The sequence below is a fragment of the Drosophila busckii genome, chromosome 2R (genome assembly GCF_011750605.1).
Source record: "Drosophila busckii strain San Diego stock center, stock number 13000-0081.31 chromosome 2R, ASM1175060v1, whole genome shotgun sequence".
NCBI classification, from domain to species: domain Eukaryota; kingdom Metazoa; phylum Arthropoda; class Insecta; order Diptera; family Drosophilidae; genus Drosophila; species Drosophila busckii.
In genome coordinates, this window is record NC_046605.1 from 16,006,101 (window position 1) to 16,023,342 (window position 17,242).

The 17,242-nt window shown below is 39.4% G+C and overlaps 6 protein-coding genes across 8 annotated transcripts; 3 read left to right on the top strand and 3 right to left on the bottom strand.

Moving 5' to 3' along the window:
• Nucleotides 1-321: 321 nt before the first annotated feature.
• On the bottom strand, nt 322-1,186 carry LOC108595577 (vacuolar protein sorting-associated protein 28 homolog). Its single transcript, XM_017980838.1, has one exon. It carries the CDS (start codon nt 1,111-1,113, stop codon nt 481-483), a length of 633 nt encoding a protein of 210 aa, XP_017836327.1. The 5' UTR covers nt 1,114-1,186; the 3' UTR covers nt 322-480.
• A 580-nt stretch (nt 1,187-1,766) lies between these two features.
• LOC108597176 (solute carrier family 2, facilitated glucose transporter member 7) lies at nt 1,767-9,916 on the top strand. Of its 2 annotated transcripts, none has more exons than XM_017983593.1 (5): nt 1,767-1,849; nt 8,291-8,565; nt 8,618-9,206; nt 9,262-9,583; nt 9,638-9,916. In XM_017983593.1, the coding sequence occupies exons 1-5, from the start codon at nt 1,826-1,828 to the stop codon at nt 9,889-9,891; spliced, it is 1,464 nt and encodes a 487-aa protein (XP_017839082.1). In that variant the 5' UTR covers nt 1,767-1,825; the 3' UTR covers nt 9,892-9,916. The 2 variants fall into 2 exon arrangements, with proteins under 2 accessions (XP_017839082.1, XP_017839083.1); XM_017983594.1 differs by lacking the exon at nt 1,767-1,849 and adding an exon at nt 8,144-8,200.
• Nucleotides 1,811-7,651, top strand: LOC108597175 (solute carrier family 2, facilitated glucose transporter member 1). Of its 2 annotated transcripts, none has more exons than XM_017983592.1 (7): nt 1,811-1,849; nt 5,084-5,188; nt 5,261-5,421; nt 5,917-6,511; nt 6,572-6,784; nt 6,849-6,951; nt 7,023-7,651. In XM_017983592.1, exons 1-7 carry the CDS (start codon nt 1,826-1,828, stop codon nt 7,274-7,276), a joined length of 1,455 nt encoding a protein of 484 aa, XP_017839081.1. In that variant the 5' UTR covers nt 1,811-1,825; the 3' UTR covers nt 7,277-7,651. The 2 variants fall into 2 exon arrangements, with proteins under 2 accessions (XP_017839081.1, XP_017839080.1); XM_017983591.2 differs by lacking the exon at nt 1,811-1,849 and adding an exon at nt 3,336-3,772.
• LOC108597177 (sugar transporter SWEET1) lies at nt 1,903-3,136 on the bottom strand. Its single transcript, XM_017983595.2, has 5 exons — nt 2,916-3,136; nt 2,776-2,853; nt 2,449-2,678; nt 2,214-2,389; nt 1,903-2,152 (listed from the first exon to the last, which is right to left on the bottom strand). The coding sequence occupies exons 1-5, from the start codon at nt 2,987-2,989 to the stop codon at nt 2,027-2,029; spliced, it is 684 nt and encodes a 227-aa protein (XP_017839084.1). The 5' UTR covers nt 2,990-3,136; the 3' UTR covers nt 1,903-2,026.
• An 84-nt stretch (nt 9,917-10,000) lies between the features above and the next one.
• On the top strand, nt 10,001-12,024 carry LOC108597763 (solute carrier family 2, facilitated glucose transporter member 7). Its single transcript, XM_017984476.1, has 6 exons — nt 10,001-10,165; nt 10,216-10,320; nt 10,375-11,016; nt 11,082-11,294; nt 11,350-11,452; nt 11,512-12,024. The coding sequence occupies exons 1-6, from the start codon at nt 10,049-10,051 to the stop codon at nt 11,778-11,780; spliced, it is 1,449 nt and encodes a 482-aa protein (XP_017839965.1). The 5' UTR covers nt 10,001-10,048; the 3' UTR covers nt 11,781-12,024.
• A 4-nt stretch (nt 12,025-12,028) lies between these two features.
• On the bottom strand, nt 12,029-13,621 carry LOC108597765 (zinc carboxypeptidase). Its single transcript, XM_017984477.1, has 4 exons — nt 13,396-13,621; nt 13,200-13,336; nt 12,377-13,149; nt 12,029-12,307 (listed from the first exon to the last, which is right to left on the bottom strand). Exons 1-4 carry the CDS (start codon nt 13,573-13,575, stop codon nt 12,111-12,113), a joined length of 1,287 nt encoding a protein of 428 aa, XP_017839966.1. The 5' UTR covers nt 13,576-13,621; the 3' UTR covers nt 12,029-12,110.
• Between the last annotated feature and the right edge of the window lie 3,621 nt (nt 13,622-17,242).

The following is a 17,242-nucleotide window of genomic DNA, read 5'->3' on the forward strand; positions in this document are numbered from 1 at the left end:
CAAACAAAATACATAAAATACCATACAGCCAGCATCTGCATATACATAAACATAAACTATAAAAAAGTACCATTTTTCACATTGCATATAAATAATTTACAAAGATAAAACGATAACAATTATTAAATATTAAAGGCGTAAAACGATAACAGATTTATAAGCGTAAGATGAAACAAAACACAAAACAACAAAAACGTAACGTGAATGAGAAAAACAACAAACAACAAATTAATTATTGTAATCGGTTTAAACTTATGTGTATTGTATAATTATAACCTTAATATTTAAATTAAATACAAAAAAGAAGATATAAAAAAGATACGATTAAATCCAAACAAATGCAAACTGCACTGTCTCTTTATTTTGCTCTTTTGCTTATTACACACTAATGAGAGTAATATATAAGGCTCACACAGCACAAAGAGAGAGAGCTCTCTCTCTCCCGTTACTTTGTGTGCCGACAACACTAACAACTAAAAGCTACTGGCTGTGTAGAAGCTTATTAAAGTCCGCATAGGCCGACTCCAGGTCAAACAAGATTTGTCGCACCTGCGCCTCGGTCAACTCGTCGGATGCTTGCATTTCGTTCAGCGTGCTCAGCCACTTGTCCACCTTTTGTTTAGCATCAAAGTCCTCGGGAATGAGCGATAGGCGACTCATGTTGTCCGCCAGATCCTTAACGTCTGGTTGCAGCGCATCCATTGTGTTGATTTGTAAGCGCAGCTTATCCATTATTGTAATAAACAAAGACACAATCTCAGCAATGCATTTGGATGTGTTTCCTTTGTCGTCGCGTATTGTGATGGGACGATCTTCACGTATCCGTTCGAGCGCCGCTGGGCAATCCAAGCGAAACTTCTTTACAAATGTGTCCACTGTGGGGAAATCGTCGCATTGCACCTGCTTAAAGGCTATTTTGTACTGCACCAGATGCTTGGAGCAAGCCGCTGTGTACTCTTGTGGTGTAATGCAGTCCCGGATATATGCTTTCTCGAGCTGCTGTATTGTGTTGATGATGGCATACAAATCGGCCATGTTGTCGTACTTCTCACGCTCGCGAGCATTGCGAAACAGCTTCACCTCCTCGTACAGTTCTGGGCTCTGCTCCTGCATGACTTTTGTGTTTTTAATCCAAAAAAATGTTAATGCGTCAATTTAGTTATCTTGTGTATGACGAATTTTTCGATAGATGTAAACAGAGATTGACGCGTGATTCCCTCGTGAGTGAGCAAAGCAAGAGCGCAATTCGCAACTCACGAACAAGCAATGTTGGCAACTCTATTGCAGCATATAAAAACCGTTTGAAATTATAACTTATGCATATGATTTTATTTGATTTTGCCTTTTTAAGTACTTATATTAACAAACAATTCAAAATTTGATAATGTTAAAGGCAGAATTAGAAACATAGTAGCAAAATTACCGACACAGCACAGCCGTTTCATACAAAAGTTATCGATAGATACAATCGTTATTAAATTTAAATTTACCTAAATTTCATATTTTTTAAAGCTATTTTTTTTAAGGGATCAGAAAAAATGCGTAGTCTTATCGCCTGGTAACATTGGCGTTAAATGTGTCCAATTCGCATAGTTGAACAATAAAGATAAATAAATATTGGACCGCGCGATAAGCGTGTTATTATTGACTTAAGCAGCAGCCAATTGATTTGTATTAATAATGCAAGCGACAGTATTATGGTATGTACGGTCTATTATCAGCATATCAACACGTACCAAAGAGGTGCAGTGCTAGTTTATGAATTAGCTGCGGGTAGTGGAAAAACTAATTCAAAATCAAGTGTCAAAGTGTACGGTTGTATTCCATGGGCGCAATAGAGCAGCAAACTGTAAGTAATTAAAGTAAATTAAGCGTCAACGGAACTAAAGTTCTTTTTTTTAATAAATACATATGTAAATATTACACTAGAAGCTATACATTACGTATATCTAATCAATTTTATGTGTATATAGTATAACCTGTTTAAATATCCTTTGTGAAACGCGCAAAATAAGTACAAGTTCGTTTAGAAGGGCACGGCCTGCGCCTGGTCGAGCAGCTTATAGCCTTGACCTGAGTAGCTGCGCGGCGGATACAGAACAAACAGACCCAATTGCATCAAGGACAGCACACAGCCCAGGAAGTTAGGTATCTGAAGCAATTATGTATAAAAATAGAATCAGTTAATTAATATTTAGTGGGAATCATGTCACCTGTATAAATGTATCCGATATTAATACGCCATAGATAACCCACTGCAGGCTAACAAAGAATGAAGTAGCTATCAAGGGCAAAGGCAGGCTCTCCGAGTTTTTCACGCGTACCACATGAACTAGCTTTGTTAGAGGCGCAGCAAAGAAACAGACAGTGACAACACAGCATACAAAACCTGAAATAATTAATAATGATAGTAAGATAGCCTTCTTATCGCAGGCAGAACATGCTTACCTGTAATTCGTATCATTTTCTCTGGTTCGTCTTCCAAGGTATTAGTAAATATAATTACGCCAATGAGTATAGCCAGAACTATTCCAAATTGCTTGACATAGCCACGCTTATTAACCGTAAACACATAGTAGATCATCGTATAGATGAGAAAGAGCGTCGAGCCAATTATATTGACTGTTACCACGCTCTGCTCATTGGTCAGTACCCCATAGCGGAGCCAGAAGCTGCAGCTGTTTTATTGTTTTTAACAAATAAATAAATACTGAGCTTGTTTACCTGTCTACGTTGACAACTTTTTTTTTGCTCTTGCAAATTTACAGTACTTACGATAAAAAGCCGCATATAAATGGCAGTCCCGAAGAGTCGCCGGTGCTCTTTTTCTGTATATATTTGCGGCAAATAACACTAGGGTATACATAAAGTTATCAACAAATTAGCAAACAATGTAAATTGTTGTTTCCGCTTACCTGCCGGATAGAAACTGAAACACCGTGCTTATAACAGCTGTGGTGGATAGCACTGAATCCAGCGCAGGAGCCATATTATAAATTCTTGTGTATATAATTCAAGTCTTGTTATTATTTATAATACTGTCCGATCAGACTCGCTAATAATTGTATATGCAGTCGTCAACAAAAATTCAAAACAGCTGACGACAGCTAGTGATGGTATAAGTTATTGTTAACGTGTTAGTCGTGCATGAAGGCTGGTTCATTACCTTCGCTCCGGTTCTTGCAACCGCTCTCACAGTAGTGATAGATAATACTCGCTTTCTTGCGTTGTATTTGTTATCGTTGCGTTGTAATCGAATTTAAATGTAGTCGGTTATATTATGCGTGTACGTGAGTGTGTGTGTTTAGTTAGTTAGCCCATGCTACTAAAAAGTTCTCTCAGCATTTACAGTTGCACACAGCTGTTTGTGGGCGAAAGACGTCGCCGCTTCTCTCTTGTTTAAGGCGCCGGGTTTTGCGTGTGTGACATGTTGGCAAGCGTCATATAATAGATATTTTTATTATTTGTTTTACTAATTTCGCTGTGATCAATATTTAGGCACGCTTAACAATTTGGTTATCTAGGTGTGTATGTGTGAGCGCGTTCGTTGTTATACAACACTAACAAGCAAACGCAAATGCCGGTCAACATAAATATAGACCGCTTGTTAGAATAACGCACACGTGTGCGCCTTACTTAAAGTGAAGTTTTGTTAACAACATTAAAAATAAAAAAAAGTGTAAACATGTCGGCTAGTTATCAAGTTGAAACAGAACGCTTAAATCCAACATTTAAGACCGCAATAGCGCCAGCGCAAACGCAATCAAATCAGGTGAGAGCTGCTTAGTGACAAAAGGTGTTTAGCCTGTTGTCCCACTACCACTACCAATGCACTCTGTCTTTCTCTCTTTCTGTCGCACTCTAACTGTTGTTTTCTCTTATTACACTTAACTCTGTTTACAAATTCAAGATCGTTGACCTACTGTTCGTATAATACGATATATAATGCACTTTTGCACTTTTCTTCTTGCACTTGCTATACGTAAACATTTCGACTAAACGCGAATCATTTTACGTCGCAATTGGTAAAGCAAAAAGCGTATTGTAGTTATTTTTAAATTTATGTACATATCTGTATACTTATTTATGCACGAGTATAATTACTTTGTCGAGCAGTCTCAGCTATTAGCATACTAATAAATTTACATTACAATTACAATTCTTGACGCATTACTAATGAACAAAAGCTAAAGCTGTTAAATTTGTATGATTGCATACAGGAAATGCAGGAAAATTTGAAATTGTCATTTAAACTTAATAGTCTGAAATGAATACGCTACATTTTAAAAATGTTTATAGTAATTGTATATAAAATAATGACCGCACTTCAAATTATAATTATATGCTTTTGAAATTTTCAATGTAATTGCGTACAGTATGACAAAAAAGTAACTTTACTCATAAATGAAACGTCATTAAAGTAGAGAAAAATTTTTATTTTTGTAACAACGAATTCAAAGTGGTGAATCAATATACAAATTTTTTAAAACTATTTTAATGCAATTTATAAGCAACGACTTTTAAAACAAACTGTGTGTATTTACATATATGCACTAGTGTTTTACATTCTCAAAAGTCTAGACTCTAGACTCAGCATTGTTGACATTGAAGCATGCGATACAAATGCTTTAACAGCATATATATCTATATATATATATATATATATCTGTCTCTCTATATATGTGTGCTATATATAAATGAATGTATCCAAGTTCATTGTTGTGTACATTTTTATTATCAGCTAATGTTTTGCTCTTATCAGTGCTTGTGCTGAATTAAAAATTCAAGTCCGAAAGTGACTTTTGATCAAATTAAATTCAATTAAAATTTTTAAAAATATGTATGCTGAGCTAAAAATATGTGTCAACTGATAATTGAGTGCTCTGCCAAAAATAAATCAAGCAAAGGGTCAGTTAATTAGCGTCAATTACTAGAAATAAATCAATTTGCAATGACGCACATAATTTTAATTTTACCCTGAAAATTCGAAACTATACTTTTTACTTACAATGCACACGCCTCTATATTTGCGCTATCAATTGTTTGCTCAAATTAATAAATACGCTTATCACAAACATTTCAGAGAGCGCCATGGGGCAAACTTCTATTGCTGGTGGCCTTCGCCACGACCCTGGGAGCAGCTGTACCCACCGGCTATTGCATTGGCGTTATCAATGCGCCCGCTGCGGTAAGTTCGAAATTACAAAATAATGGCAAATATTTTTACTTTTTAATATTTGCATATCCTATATTTTAACAGATAATTCAAGCCTGGTGCAATCAAACTGTGATTGAGCAATATCACACTTACTTGAGTGATGGTGCACTGGATTTGCTTTGGTCTTCGGTTGTCTCAATCTTTTTGGTTGGCGGTGCTATTGGCTCGTTGGGTGGTGCTGGCCTGGCCAATAAATTCGGTCGGTAAGTAAGAGAGATAATCTTTAATTACTTTTAACCCTATTTATAAATGGAATTTATTTAAGCGCTTATCTGATCCGAATCAAAAGTCAATTAATAATGCTTATCTGCGCACGTAAATTAAAACACTTTCTTTATATTGTGGGAAAAATGCAAGTGGCTTGCTTACGATAATATTTTGCATATTATTCAAAAATAATAAATGATTAACTATAATAATTTAAGCTTGAAAGTTTAAAAGAGAGTTTAAATATTTTAGTATATGATATTCTGTATTTAAAAATACACAAGCAAAATCTGGAGAATTATCAATTTATTATTGGAAAAAAGAATTTAAATATATTGATTAGTTTGTAAAATAAAAATCTGAAAATAAGAAAAAAAACATAAAGTCGAATTTAAAAGTTGTATAATTGTTTAAATTGCCCTAACTATATATATATGAATATATCATAAAGAACTTGCCATTTAATAATGTGTCTCTCCTTCTGCTTCCAGCAAGAGCTGCCTGTTCATCTGCGCCGTGCTCTTCACCATTGGCTCACTGCTCTTCTATTTCTGTCGTGCCGCCAAATCGGTTGAGATGCTGCTGTTGGGTCGCTTCATAGTGGGCTTGGCCTCTGGTCTAGTCACTGCCAGTTTGCCCATGTATCTGTCAGAGATTGGATTGCCCGCACAGCGTGGCACGTTGGGCGTATTTTGCGCTGTGGGCGTAACCGGCGGTGTTGTTGTCGGCCAAGTGTTTAGTCTGGCGAATATCTTTGGCACTGAGGAGCTTTGGCATTACGCTCTAACAGCGCATATGTTTTTAATAGTTATCTGCTATCTGCCCTTTTACATATTCCCGGAGAGTCCGAAGTATTTGTATATAATGAAGGGCAATACTAACGAGGCGAAAAGAGAATTGCAGCGACTGCGCGGCATCAATGCTCACCAGCTGATAGAGCAGGAGCTGGCCGAGATGGCAGCGGAGGCTGGCGATACCACACAGGCGAGCAGCTTCTGCGATGTGCTGCGGGACAAGCGTCTATTGATGCCGCTGTTCATAGTCTGCTGCTTCCAAGGCGGTCAGCAGCTATCGGGCATTAATGCAGTAAGCTCAAGTGCTAATCTAAAAGTTATGCATTGCCTATAATATTTTTTATTTTTATAGATATTTTATTACTCCGTGTCTATATTCACCAAAGCGGGCTTCAGCAAAACGAATGCCGAGTGGTGCAATCTAGGCGCCGGCGTCTTAAACTTGATGGTGTCACTACTGGGACCACTGCTCATGGCCACCTGCAGGCGTCGCAAGCTGATGATGTTATCCAGCTCCTTTTGTGCGCTCTTTCTATTTCTATTTGCCTTTGTGCTCTATTATATCGTAAGCTGCAATGTCGTGCGACAATTGGCAATTTGCTTTAAATTAATGCTTATGTTAATTCTAGGAAACTATTCACTGGTTCGCTTATGCCTGCATTATTTGCATTATGGGCTATATATTCTTCTATCAGTTTGGTCTCGGCCCTATACCCTATTTTATTGGCTCAGGTAATGCTATACACACTACACACACACACACACACAAACTGCTTAGCAACTAATTAATTTATTATTTGCAGAACTTTTTGAGGTGGCGCCACGCTCAGTGGCCATGTCCATGGGCAGTCTGTCTTCCTGGGCTTGCAATTTTATAATTGGCATGACCTTTCCCAGCCTGCAACGCGCTTGGGGCGCCTTTGTTTTTCTACCCTTCTCCATAACCTGCGTGCTGCTCTTTGTGCTAACGAAATTCTATCTGCCGGAAACATTACGTCGCGATCCGTCCGCTGTGGCGCCACTCATTGCCAAAGGCTTCCGCTCCAAGCTCAAATGAGTCTTGACTACTACTAAATATAAGCTAGCATATATACAATACTTAGTTAAAGTTATTGCCGGATGTGTTTACTAAGCCAAGTGCCTGCAATGACAATAAGTATGCCTTGCATGTGAATTTTTAATGAATATTATTAATGCTCAATCAAAAGTGTTTGCCTGCTGTAATCGAAAGTTCAATGTACAACTAGTTTTAAGTAATTTGTAAGGCTAGGCCTTTTAGCTTTACGCGTAGCTACAAACTACATTTGTCCATTTTATCTTATCGACGAACAAGTGCAAGCTAATAGCTTGAAGCAAGACTGTAGTTACTTTACTAATTAAATTTAATCGTTTTAAGATAAACAATAAACTTGGAAACGGAATATGCTATTAACAGCAATAGTTCAATTACTGCTGTTCTTATAAGAATTACTAAACATTTAAGCTTTTGTTGGAGCAACAACAAAGCATTGCTTATTGGCTTTTTATTGTTACATAAAAAGTTACGTACACTTGAAATTAAAATGTGTTCTAACGTGCCTCCAATTACAAATTGAGTACCTGAGAGTTGCGTTAAATAGAATCTCTGTTAAACTCTATGGAATGCTTGCAAATTTTTAAATAAAAGTTATGAAAATACATTAAAAAATGTTTTTTATTTATATATACAAATATTATATTTAAAATAATTTAGCTAAGCGAAATGAAAACTAAAATAAAATATCAAAAATATATAAGTAAGCTCTGTAAATGTTTTTTAGCCTACATTTTTCGCAGTGTAAATTTAATTGCTAGCTGCTGTCGTGCTTGTCTTTTCAATTTAGAAACGAAGTTGATATATTTCTTAGCCATGTCTATGACTCAGACGCAATTGAAGTGCGCTGTCAGTTAGTTTAGCGTGTTAGCATTGAAGTAAAAGTTTAAAAATATGCGAATTGTTATGGTGATTACACACACACACACAGACACAGTCACACACACATGTTCATGACTTTGCATGTTTGTGTCTTAAATCTTTTGTTTTTCTTTGCAGCATATACAAGATGCCGGCTGGACACCGCTGTTACTTGTGATCTGCGTGACTGTTACAATAGGTACTACTGTACCTGTGGGCTATTTCTTTGGCGTGCTCAATGCGCCCGCTGCTGTCATCAAGCGCTGGTGCCATGAGATTCTGGACAGCGAATATGACACAGAGAGCGATGCAGATGACTTAAATCTGTTGTGGAGCTTTATAGTCTCTGTTTATTTGATTGGCGGCATTTGTGGCTCCTGCTTTGGCGCTTGGTTTAGCAACAAATTCGGACGGTAAGCGGAACAACAAATTATGACAGCCACTGTAAGTTTCTCTCTCTTGCAGCAAGGGCTGTCTGCTTATTAGCTGCATGTTGCTGCTGATCAGCGCTTTGTTGTTTGCGTTTTGTCGCGTCACCAAGTCGCTGGAGCTGCTGATGCTTGGACGCTTTGCTGGCGGCATTGCATCTGCTTTAATCTTTACCGCACAGCCTATGTATCTGTTGGAGCTGGCGCCGAATAGCTTAAGCGGTAGTGTGGGCGTTTTTACCTGCATAGGCGTTACCGGTGGCATATTGCTGGCGCAGCTGCTCACCTTGCCGGAGCTGCTGGGCAATGAGCAACTTTGGCCACATGCTTTAGCTGCTTATGCATTGCTGGTGCTGCTTTGCCTGCTGCCACTTTGGCGCTTTCCCGAGAGTCCACGTTGGCTGTATTTGATTAAAGGCGATACTGCTGGCAGCGAGGCAGCGCTGCAGCGTCTGCGTGGCAAGCAGGCGTGTGTGCAACAAGAGCTGCAACAGCTACAGTACACACAATCCAACATGAACAAGGCTCATACGCTGTCTCAGGCTCTGCGCGAAACGCAGCTGCGTTTGCCTTTGTTGCTAGTTTGCATTCTCCAAGCCTCGCAGCAGCTCAGCGGCATTAATGCGGTGAGTTCACTCATTAAATGAAAAATATATTAAGTTAGTAACATATTGTTTACAGATCTTCTTCTACTCACTGTCCATTCTCACTGAGGCGGGCTTTAGCGCCAGCTTTGCCACTTGGCTAAATCTTGGACTTGGCAGCTTTAATCTCTGCGCCTCCTTGCTGAGCCCGCTGCTGCTGCATCGCTTTGCACGTCGTCCTTTAATTTTTATCTCCTGCGCTCTATGTGCATTCAGCTTACTCTGCATGTCCTTTGCTCTATATTTTATGCTTAGCACGCAGAGTTTAGCGTTGCGTTATGTCTGCATAGTCTTTATACTGCTTTTTATACTCGGATTTCAGCTGGGCCTAGGACCTATAGCCTTCTTTATAGGCTCCGGTAAGTCAGCCACTATGTAACTGACTGAGAAAATCATTTGGTTTGTTTTTGCAGAGCTGCTGGAGGATGCAGGACGTCCTGTGGCCATGTCTGCGGGCAGTTTGTTCAGCTGGCTGGGCAACTTTCTTATTGGCATGTGTTTTCCACTGCTCCAAAGCGTCTGGAGCAGCTTTGCCTTTCTACCTTGCATGTGTGTTTGCATTTTCTGCTTGCTCTTCAGCTGGCGCTATTTACCCGAGACTCTTGGCCGCGAGCCCAAGGACGTGGCGCCGCTTATGAGCAAAGGTCTGCGCTCTAAGGTTAACTAAACGAGGTCTGTAGTAGCGAACTAATCAGTGACAAAAGTCTATTGTACTTTATACTATATATATTATATATAATTGTTTACAATATTTGATTCAACCAAGTTGGCCACTATTAAATTTAGCTTAATGTACAAAAAAGTTGTTGTTGTTATAACTGACCATGGATCCGGCTCAGGAGGGGCTTAGTCCTTTTTTGATATTCCTTTGCATTGAGATAACTATTGGCTTCGTTGTGCCCGTTGGCTACTGCTTCGGTGTGCTGAATGCGATACAGAAAGTAAGTTGAATTCTGGCAAGCCCAGCATCCAAGCTAATATATATGCGCAGGTTATTAAGGAGTGGGCGAAGGAGACCGCCAGCCAGCGTTACTCCTCCTCCTTTGGTGAGTCAGAATTGACTTTGGTGTTTGCCAGCGTAGCAGCAATTTTTCAGGTAAAATCAACTAACTTTAAGCGAACTTACCATGTAAAGTTGTATGCTTCTTAGATTGGCGGCATTATTGGCTCGCTGCTGGGTCCGCTATGCAATAAGAAACTGGGCAGACGCAACACTTTGCTGTTGGCTGCACTCGTATATGTGATTTCTGCAATCAGCCATTTTGTATGTCGCTATGCCATGTTGCTGGAGCTGCTGTGGCTGGGGCGTTTGCTGGTGGGCGTGGCAGCTGGTTTTGTTTATACCACACAGCCCACCTATTTGATGGAGGTGGCGCCACCGCATCTGAGCGGCAGTGTGGGTGTCTTTACATGCATTGGCATTGCCTTTGGCATATGGATGGGCCAGCTGTTTAGCTTTGATTTCTTCTGGGGCACTGAGCGGTATTGGCACCTAGCCGCGGCTGGATATTTAATATTTGTGATAATTGGAATATTGCCCATGTATTGGTTTCCGGAGACGCCACGTATGCTCATTGTCAACGGGAAGAGAGAAGAGGCAAAAGCAGCGCTGTTGCGGCTGCGCAGTAACAAGGATGCTGTGGATAAGGAGTTGGCTTCCATTGAAGCAGCTGTCAAGTCAGCTGTGGAGCCCGTGGGCATGATTGAACTGCTGCGCGATAAAAAGTTCTCAATATCCATGCTTATAGTCTGTGGCTTTCATTTCGTGCAACAAGGCAGTGGCATTGGTCCAGTGAGTTGGCAGTCGATCTCACTGTGTCGTGTCTGTCTGTGCTAATCAAATTGTTTGCTTGCCAGGTCTGGTACTACTCAGTAGCAATCTTCTTAAGTGCCGGTTTTGATTTGAAGACATCGCTGTGGTTAAATTTTGCAGAAGGCGGGCTCGGTTTTGTCAGCAGCTTGATATTGCCCTGTGTAATACCAAAACTCGATAGACGCATCCTAATGTCCGTTTCCTGTCTTGTGTGCTGCTTGGTGCTAACGCTGCTAGCATTTGGTTTGGCTTTCATGGTTAGTTACAAGGCATTACATTAAGTTTTAGTACACATAAATTATTTTTTTGCAGAGCGCTGCCAAGTGGATTGCGTTTGCCTGCATTATTGTTTTCTCACTGTTTATTATCGCTTTCAATATGGGACTAGGACCTATACCGTATTTTATAGGTGCAGGTAAGCAGGCTTCAATGAAATATAATTGCAGCATAAAATGCTTGTTGGTTTTTCCGTAGAGATCTCTGAGGTGCCACCACGAGCTTCTTTAATGGGCTGGGGCGGTCTAACAAATTGCGCTGTGAATTTTGTAATGGTGCTTATTTTTCCGCTTATAAACGATGCCATTGGCCCATATGCATTTCTTCCTTTGGCTGCAATTTGTCCTTTAGGATTTCTAATCACACTCTTCTTTTTGCCTGAAACTAGAAACAAAGTTCCCGAAGAAGTGGCGCCGCTGCTGCAGGATGGCTGCAAGTCAAAAGTCTGGCCAAAACCGAAGAGCTGATTTTCATTTCTTGGCAACGCGGATGTTCAATGACGCATTTTGTTTTTAACAGTGCTGACTTGCCTTTTAACAGCTATTTTTTTCTGTTAAAAAGAAAGGTTAACACTGTTATAAAGCGGGTGCAATACTTTGCTATCATTTGTTTGCTGGTTTGTAACTTGGATAAACCCAATGCAAATTATTACGCATACGCAGTGTTGAAAATTTGAATGCTCATCAAATTAACAAAATATATATATATATATTGCAAGTGTATTATTCATATAGGTTATTTAAAATTCTGTTGTGCATATAAAATAACAAATTGCCGCAGGGCGCACTCAACTAGCCTTAGTCGAAAATGCCTTCCTCTTGTGCCTTGGCAACGAGAGATTTAAGACCTTCGGTGACCTCAATGCCAACTTCCGTTATTTGATTGGATGGCAGGAAGAAGCCATAAGTGCCCTTATCACGCAGCTCTACAGTGCAGGTGAATGGAATATTTTTAACACCATAGGCCCAATCCTTAGCCGAGCCAGACACAACATCTGCAAAAAAAAAAAAATAAAATAAATTTAATCACAATTTAAGTTCAACTCAGCGCTGGCTCAACTTACAGTTCAGTAAGCCGCTAGCACCATAGGTAAACTCTGAGCCGTATGCTTCAACAGCGCCAGCTGCAAAAGCTTCAGCGATGCGCATCATTTGGTCATAGTTGGGCGGAAATTCGGTGTTGGTGTGACCATAAGGCAGCAGCACATACTGTCCATAGGCATGGAACGCCATGTAGGCGCGTATGTAGTCCGGCTCAAAAGAGTTGACAAACTCTTGCAGCGACAGAATCTCCACCTCGCTGTTGGGCTCATCGCCGCCGAACCAATGATCACACGGATCCTCAATATTCCAGCCAGCAGCCTCCCAATGAGAGTCGAAATTGCGATTCATATCAATGCCAATGCAGTCGCCGGTGATGTTTCTATAGCCATTGGGACGGCGATTCTTGCGCCACAAGCGCTCGACCTCATGCGTGTAAACAAAGCCATCCGGATTAACCATGGGCACTATAATCCAATCGTACTCCTCGCTCAAGCGTTGCACAGTCTCGTCGTCAGAATTGATGAGTTGATTGAGCACAAAGGTGACTGTGGCTGAGGAGATCCACTCCATGGCATGTATGTTGCCTTCTATGAAGATGGCTTTGTTGCCCTCGCGCTTGGATAGCTTAATACTTCTAATTTCACGACCCTCATGCGAGTGGCCTATGACCTGGCAGTCGAGAAAATCATGTGCAGCGCACTGCTCATCCAGCCAATCATAGATTTTGTTAAGCGGATGATAGTTAACCCAGTCCATATCGTCATCGTCATCATAAGCAGTTTGATCTAACAAACTGTAGCAACAAATTAATGAATAATTCAAATGCAATTTAATTGTATTTACGCTTGCAAATCCTCAACAAGTAATTCGTAGGCGATTTCTAGAAACTTGAGTGTTTCCTCGAAGGACTTTTGATGTGCTGGCCCAACTATAACATCGTAGCTACGATTGGCGCCGCCAATTTCATTTAAAGCGTAAATCTACAATTGGCCAAAAAATAGTAAAAACCTTAAACTCAATCGAAGGCGGCTACGCTCACTTGCAGGTGGTGATGGATTTTTTTAAACTCCTCCAGCTGCTGCTTATCGCTGATAAAAGCTTTGTACACTTTGAAGTTATCGTAGCGCGCGGCCATGGGCTTTGAGTGTGGCACTCTGGCCAGCGCTATTGCTGCCACGCACAGCAGCAGCAGTGCGACCAGCTGAAGCGTCGCTTTCATCTTGGTTTCCTTTTGAGACGCGTGTTTGTTTTACTGAGAACGCTCGTGTGCACTATGCTCAGGCTATGAGGCTAGTGCGCTGGCTTTTATATGAAGCACTTGCCACTTGTGTACGATTAGTCTGAAGGGTGTGCTATCTGCTATTAAGTTATTGATAGGGCAAACTTTTGATCAATCAGCTGTCATTGTTTGTAAATTACACACAACGTATGCTAGAGTGTGTGTGTGTGTGTGTATTTATTCTTATCTTAACCTACCACAAGCAGCAACAATTGAAGTTTGAATTGCCTACACGCTTGACGGACTTCAACTGCCAGCTGCAGTTTAAATTGAATTTTCAGGAACTTGTCAATTGACTTTATTAATTTGTTGTGCAACTCAAGCAGATAAATATTAACTCTACATAAGCACTAAATCAAATACTTCACATCGTTTACATTACCACTTGTCGCAAGCACACAGCGCAACAAAATAAATATTGCAACTAACTGAAGCGCAAGGACAAAGTTGTATTAGTTGTATAGCTTTCAAAATTGATGTAACATTTAGTTTGCTGCATGCGTATTTGTATTGATTAGCATATAGAGTATTTCTTTCAGTGTAACTGCATTATGATAATCGTCGGACAATGTCTGCGCGTGAAGAAGCACTCTTCAATTGCCTGAGGATTACCTAAAGTGCTAAATGCTGTGTGAGGTGAGAGAGAAACGCCTGCATAAGACTTTAAATGAATTTTAATTATAGCTGACAAGTAGTTAACAAGTTTTGAATTGTTGCAATATTAATAACACAGCAGCGTATAATACAATTATTGTGTGCATGTGTGTGTGTGTGTGTGTGTGTTAGCCTGCTGTTGACATTTTGCATTTTAATTGATTATGCAAATTCATTTAATTATGCACTAAACGGCTTTTGTGCATATATCAATAGCATAATGTGCTTTTGTTATTGTAAAAATAAGTAGAAGCAATTTAATTAAAATCACCAAAGTCACAAGAGTTGACAAATGTTAGAAACTGAGCGCTGTTAACTGAGCGAGAGAGAGCGCCAAATGTTAGCCGCATGTTAAAGTTGCACTCAATGCTAATGTTAATGGCAAAGATGCTGTTAACGTAAACGTTGCGTGTGTTCACTGTTGTCATCATATAAAAAGCTGTTTAGTAATTTAGATCTAGGCTTTTATGTCTAATTAAGCTGCACAATGATTACAAGAAATGAGTTTGCAGGCATTTGTTAATTAAAAGTGAAGCAACAAATATGCTGTAAAGCATCAAAACAACAATTTCCTATAGCGCACCCAGCCCGACACCCAAAAAAAAAAAAAACAAAGCTCAAAGCGAAACACGTGCAAAATAAACACGCCAAGTTGTTAAATACCAGCAGACGCGTGCTCTCTCCCCCAGTTTCAATGCAATACACTCCAAAGTAAACAGCGCGTTACTTCTTCTTCTTCTGCTGTTTGTTGTTGTTGTTTTGTTTATTGTTGCAGCTTTATGTGTCGTTAAAAGCAGTTAATTAGCTTTCTTGGCCATAAACTGTGGTTTTGTTTGCATTTGCCGGGGCATTGCAGTCTAGCAAATTGAAATTTTGCAAATAACTCATACGCAACGTGTAGCCAGCCATATGATGGACAACTTTTGCTGTCAGCCTGTATATGCTACACACATATATATATATAAATTGACTTTCTTGTTTTCGGCAGGTGCTTAACACAAAAACTCAAAAAAGCTGCCAGCCGCAGTCGCAGCGCAGCGCAGCGCTGAGCTCAGCTCAGCTGAACTCAACTGGCAATGGGAGTTTGTTGGAGAGCGCTGCCATTGGCAGTCTTTTGCCACAAAGGCAAATATTTACAGTAGCAACAACAACACACACACACATATATGCTTTGTGCTTGTGTGTGTGTGTGTGTGTGTGCATAGTTTTGAGCATATGCGAAAGTTGTGTTCCTAGTCGTTTTGGGACGCGTTTTAAGCACTCAGCGCTTGAACGCCCAGGGGAACAGCAAAAAGTTCATCAAAAGCGCACGCAGCGAGCGACAAAAAATAGTTTATCTTCTGCGGCATAAATATATGAAATCTGCACCAGTTTGTATCTGACTGAGTGTGCGTGTGTGTGTTGTCAACACAATAACTTTCACTTTGGGACTGTAAGCGGCTTAAAAACTTGCTTGCCAGCGTTGACAGAGTTTTGGCTAAAAGTGTTGAGAGCTGCCTGCCAACTGCCACTTTGGCAAATATTTACACAGATAATGAAAGTAATACACGCAGCGCACCAAGTGCACACACACACTACTAGTGTGTATCTGTGTGTGTGTGTGTGTGTCTTGCTTGCAACCAAAAGCTTGTTGCCTTGCTGTTAGTTGACAGCTTTTGATTTTGTTGACAATTCACTTTGCAACGGTAATTGACCTTAATGCTGCTGCCTCTTAAATCAATACAACATTTTCTGCCAGCAAAATTCAATTTACCAACACACACACACAACCACACACGTGTGGCTCACACACACACACAGACTGACATATATATGCCTAAAATTTTGAGCGTTAAATGTCAAAAGAACACGTTCCAGTGTTTTGGGATTTTCATTCTTCTTTTTTTTTTTTGCATGTGTCATATGGCGCGCCAACTTTGAACTGTTTTCCTTACTGCAAAAATTTTGTTGTTTATTTTTGTTTTTTTTTGTGTCTCGTTGTTTAGCAGCAACTACGTGACTATCATCAAACATTTATTTTTTGCAATAAATGTCACTCGTAGTTGGCCAAATAAAAGTAATAACCATAACAATAAAATGAAACTCGTCAGCCAGCTTTGGGCTTGTCAGACTCAAAGCAAAATAGAAAAGCAAAACTTATGCAATTTCTATTTATTAAGTTGCAATGACACTTGCCGCAAACTTCAACTTTCCAGCTGCAGATTAATTCCGAGCGAGACAACGCTAGTGAGCAGCCAGAGCTGAAATTCTTATTGTATTTATGCTATCAAATTTAAAAACATTTAATGCAGCAAGCAAATGTTGATTTCAAATAAAATTTTTGTGCATTAAATTCTTAAGTTAAATATTTATGCAAACAGCAGCTGAGGCTTTTAAAAAGTAAGAGACTGTAGCTTCATTATAATTAACGTTTTAATCAAAGGCGACTGTTAATCAGCTTATAAGTTAATTATTAGTTGCTGCCAATCGGCCAAGTCCTTGTTCAGTAGCAACATTTTTAATACGAGCGATTGCTTATTGATCGAGCTTAAGCGAGCTGCAGACTTTAATATTTTATGGAAATTTAAAATTTCAAATTTGTTTAGTAAACATTTTTTTTATATGCATGTTATTTTATTGCAATTTAAGCTATCAACACGTCCAATTTGCTTAACAAAATTCGCAATGAACAAAAGCTTTTATATTTGTGAAGTTTGCTTTTAGTTATAATTTACTACCAAAGATTAAGATATCAAAGCTATAAATTTATAGTTTTAGTCAGTAAAAGCAGTTTATAGTTATTTAGCTTACACCTTTGTTTCAGCATATACAAATAATGCTTAAATAAACTAATAAGCTTCAATAATAAACACATTGCATTTTCTGCAAGCTATTTAACTAAAATTGTATTTAATCGGTAAGAGTTTTCTTTTCTGCCAGCCTTGAATTCTCGAAAATGAAAACTAATGCTGAT

What these genes read in the sequence shown, in the direction of transcription:
- LOC108597765 (XM_017984477.1), bottom strand. Translation starts at nt 13,575, where the DNA reads ATGAAAGCGACGCTTCAGCTGGTCGCACTGCTGCTGCTGTGCGTGGCA. An exon ending in AAATCCATCACCACCTGCAA is followed by an intron (nt 13,337 to 13,395) that starts GTGAGCGTAGCC and finishes GGCCAATTGTAG; the next exon opens with ATTTACGCTTTAAATGAAAT. An exon ending in TGCTAGCGGCTTACTGAACT is followed by an intron (nt 12,308 to 12,376) that starts GTAAGTTGAGCC and finishes TTTTTTTTGCAG; the next exon opens with ATGTTGTGTCTGGCTCGGCT.
- LOC108597175 (XM_017983591.2), top strand. Translation starts at nt 3,686, where the DNA reads ATGTCGGCTAGTTATCAAGTTGAAACAGAACGCTTAAATCCAACATTT. An exon ending in TTATCAATGCGCCCGCTGCG is followed by an intron (nt 5,189 to 5,260) that starts GTAAGTTCGAAA and finishes ATATTTTAACAG; the next exon opens with ATAATTCAAGCCTGGTGCAA. An exon ending in CCTTTGTGCTCTATTATATC is followed by an intron (nt 6,785 to 6,848) that starts GTAAGCTGCAAT and finishes TGTTAATTCTAG; the next exon opens with GAAACTATTCACTGGTTCGC.
- LOC108595577 (XM_017980838.1), bottom strand. Translation starts at nt 1,113, where the DNA reads ATGCAGGAGCAGAGCCCAGAACTGTACGAGGAGGTGAAGCTGTTTCGC.
- LOC108597763 (XM_017984476.1), top strand. Translation starts at nt 10,049, where the DNA reads ATGGATCCGGCTCAGGAGGGGCTTAGTCCTTTTTTGATATTCCTTTGC. An exon ending in TGCTGAATGCGATACAGAAA is followed by an intron (nt 10,166 to 10,215) that starts GTAAGTTGAATT and finishes ATATATGCGCAG; the next exon opens with GTTATTAAGGAGTGGGCGAA. An exon ending in GCGTAGCAGCAATTTTTCAG is followed by an intron (nt 10,321 to 10,374) that starts GTAAAATCAACT and finishes TATGCTTCTTAG; the next exon opens with ATTGGCGGCATTATTGGCTC.
- LOC108597177 (XM_017983595.2), bottom strand. Translation starts at nt 2,989, where the DNA reads ATGGCTCCTGCGCTGGATTCAGTGCTATCCACCACAGCTGTTATAAGC. An exon ending in TTTATATGCGGCTTTTTATC is followed by an intron (nt 2,679 to 2,775) that starts GTAAGTACTGTA and finishes ACAATAAAACAG; the next exon opens with CTGCAGCTTCTGGCTCCGCT. An exon ending in GAAAATGATACGAATTACAG is followed by an intron (nt 2,390 to 2,448) that starts GTAAGCATGTTC and finishes TAATTATTTCAG; the next exon opens with GTTTTGTATGCTGTGTTGTC.
- LOC108597176 (XM_017983593.1), top strand. Translation starts at nt 1,826, where the DNA reads ATGGGCGCAATAGAGCAGCAAACT. An exon ending in GCGCAATAGAGCAGCAAACT is followed by an intron (nt 1,850 to 8,290) that starts GTAAGTAATTAA and finishes TTTTCTTTGCAG; the next exon opens with CATATACAAGATGCCGGCTG. An exon ending in TTTAGCAACAAATTCGGACG is followed by an intron (nt 8,566 to 8,617) that starts GTAAGCGGAACA and finishes TCTCTCTTGCAG; the next exon opens with CAAGGGCTGTCTGCTTATTA.